The sequence below is a fragment of the Triticum aestivum genome, chromosome 6B (genome assembly GCF_018294505.1).
Source record: "Triticum aestivum cultivar Chinese Spring chromosome 6B, IWGSC CS RefSeq v2.1, whole genome shotgun sequence".
In the NCBI taxonomy this organism is placed as follows: Eukaryota; Viridiplantae; Streptophyta; class Magnoliopsida; order Poales; family Poaceae; genus Triticum; species Triticum aestivum.
In genome coordinates, this window is record NC_057810.1 from 537916603 (window position 1) to 537919601 (window position 2999).

At 56.5% G+C, this 2999-nt stretch overlaps 1 protein-coding gene across 1 annotated transcript; it reads left to right on the top strand.

Moving 5' to 3' along the window:
• On the top strand, window positions 1–2468 carry LOC123134378 (protein NRT1/ PTR FAMILY 8.3). Its single transcript, XM_044553642.1, has 3 exons — window positions 1–156; window positions 500–602; window positions 711–2468. Exons 1-3 carry the CDS (start codon window positions 112–114, stop codon window positions 2300–2302), a joined length of 1740 nt encoding a protein of 579 aa, XP_044409577.1. The 5' UTR covers window positions 1–111; the 3' UTR covers window positions 2303–2468.
• Window positions 2469–2999: the final 531 nt, after the last annotated feature.

The window sequence follows — 2999 nt, forward strand, 5'->3', positions numbered from 1 at the left end:
GGCGAGGTAAGAGTTCACGAAGGAAGCGAGCTAACAAGGGTTAGCAAAGTGATTACCTCCGCCTCCGAGAAATCTATCGCCTCCTCGGAGTCAAGACAGCTCGTCGGCGACATGGACGCCATGGAGAGAGGCGAGCACGCGCCGCTCCTGCCGGAGGTAATTACCTCCTCCGATCTTCCTCCTCCTCTGCTGCCCCATGCATGATCATCACAATGGAGATTGAAATGCTAAGTCCAGAGCCATGCTTCTGCATCGGTCAAAACAAGAAGAACATTTGCGAACCTCCATATAAGACCGAGTCTAAATTAAAGAACATTTGGTTAATTCTTGCGTACGTCAGCACTGAAGGTTCTCTACATGCCAATATCCAGGCCCCTTCCTTTCCTAACCAGACAAGCACATGCGCACATCCACATCACGGTCGTGCTGCATCTTATCCAGAACTTGTACAGATTCGGTTGTCGTTCCTAACAATTTCTGCAATCTATCTCTGTTACAGAGTCATGGCCCAAAGGTTCAGGAGGATGACAGCCTGCAGCTGCAGGTGCCACTCCTGAAGCATAAGAAGCGGGGCGGCAACAAGGCACCAGCAGTGATTCTATGTAAGCAAAGCTCCATCTTCTGATTGCTTTTCCAGCCAACAAAAATGTACTGTAGATTAATTGGAGAGGAGCTAGTGTTTAACTGAACTTTCGCCATTGTTGGTGCAGTGTTCGAATGCCTGGAGAGCACGGCGTTCAATGGCATCTCCACCAACCTGGTGGTGTACCTGGAGACCGTCCTCCACGGCACCAACCTCGCCAGCGCCTCCAACGTCGCCACCTGGTTCGGCACCAGCTACCTCACCCCGGTCTTCGGTGCCATCATCGCCGACTCCTTCTGGGGCAACTACAACACCATCCTCGTCTCCCTCGCCGTCTACCTCCTCGGCATGATGCTCGTCACCTTCTCCGCCTTCCTGCCCACGACCACGGCGGCGCTGTGCGCGGCGGGTGCATCGTGCGCCGGCACCGCCAGCACGTGGGGGCTGAGCTCGCAGACCGTGGCTTTTGTTGGGCTGTACCTGGTGGCGATCGGGTGCGGCGGGGTGCGCTCGTCGCTGTTGCCGTTCGGAGCGGAGCAGTTCGACGACGACAGCGCGGCGGACCGGGAGGGCAAGACGTCCTTCTTCAGCTGGTTCTACCTATGCGTGAGCTTCGGCCCCATCATCTCCGGCGTGTTCCTCGTCTGGATCCAGCAGAACGTTAGCTGGGGCCTCGGCTTCGGCATCGCCACTGCCTGCATCGCGCTCGCCTTCGCCGCCTTCGTGCTCGCCACGCCCATGTACAAGCGCCGCATGCCCGCAGGCACGCCGCTCAAGAGCCTCTGCCAGGTCGTTGCCGCCGCGTGCAAGAAAATCAGCATCAAGGTGCCCGCGGAAGCCGGACACCTCTACGAGGTCAGCGACAAGATCGATTCGCCCCAGCCAAGGATCGCGCACACCAGCGACTTCAAGTTCCTCGACAAGGCGGCCATCGTCACGGAGTCGGACATGGAGGAGAGGCCGGAGGCGGCGACCTCGTGGAAGCTCTGCACCGTGACTCAGGTGGAGGAGCTCAAGATCCTTCTGCGGCTGCTGCCCGTCTGGATCACCAGCGTCATCGTGTCATCGGCCTACTCGCAGATGAACACCACGTTCGTGCAGCAGGGCAGTGCCATGGAAATGACCATCCTGTCGGTGCCGGTGCCCGTGGCGTCGCTGGTCTCGTTCGAGGTGACATGCGTCCTGACATGGGTGCTCCTCTACAACAAGGTGATCGTGCCAGCGGTTAGGAGCTTCTCCTCGAGCGGCGACGGCGAGCCGTCACAGCTGCAGCGGATGGGCGCGGGGAGGCTCCTCATGGCGCTCACCATGGCGGTGGCGGCGCTCGTGGAAATGAAGCGGCTCGACAGCGCGGCGCGCGGGGAGGAGATCAGCATCGCGTGGCAGCTGCCGCAGTACTTCTTCCTGGCCGGCGGAGAGGTGTTCTGCTACATCGCGCAGCTGGAGTTCTTCTTCGGCGAGGCGCCGGACACCATGAAAAGCATGTGTACGTCGCTCGCTCTGCTCACCATCGCGCTGGGGAGCTACATGAGCTCCTTCATCTACGCCATCGTGGAGGCCTTCACGGCGACGGGAGACAGCCCCGGGTGGATCTCCGACGACCTCAACAAGGGCCACCTCGACTACTTCTTCTGGGCCATGGCTGCAATGTGCACGCTCAACTTCGTCGTGTACAGCGGCATCGTCAAGAACTACAGGCTCAAGACAGTCATCTCGTGATCGCTCGCGCAAGGATTCAAGATTCCATTACATTCTACAGACATTACACAGGAAAGAGTAATTAGGAGTAGCCAGGTACCTTTTTTTTAGAAACTTGTAGCCAGGTACATATATACACAAGAAACACTAGGAAGAAAATGTAAGATATAGAATTTTGTTTTCAGTCTTGCTAAGTCGCAGTCATCTAAGACTTCGTTAAGTCTCAGTCGATGCTGTATGATGTGGGAATTAGACGTTGTATTCCTCATGTGCAAACGTACGTATATATGATGTACAAGAGCTGGACCACGACCTCAACTATACAAGGAACTAGGACGTGGACCCAATACACAGATATGCACAACACATATACTCAACACCCCCCACAGTCAAAGCGGCATAGCTGCTGACGCAAAGACTGGACCGGAACTCTTCAAATGACGCCGTAGGCAAGCCCTTGGTCATGATATCTGCAAATTATTGGGAGGTAGGGACGTGTAAAACACGAATATGGCCAAAGGCCACCTGTTCCCGAAGAAAATGAATATCCAACTCAATATGCTTGGTCCGTCGATGATGCACCGGATTAGTGGAGAGGTAGACCGCCGAGACGTTGTCGCAATAGACCACCGTGGCACGGTCAACAGGGCAGGAGAGCTCCTGAAGCAGCTGGCGAAGCCACGAACACTCGGCGACGGCGTTGGCCACCGCGCGATAC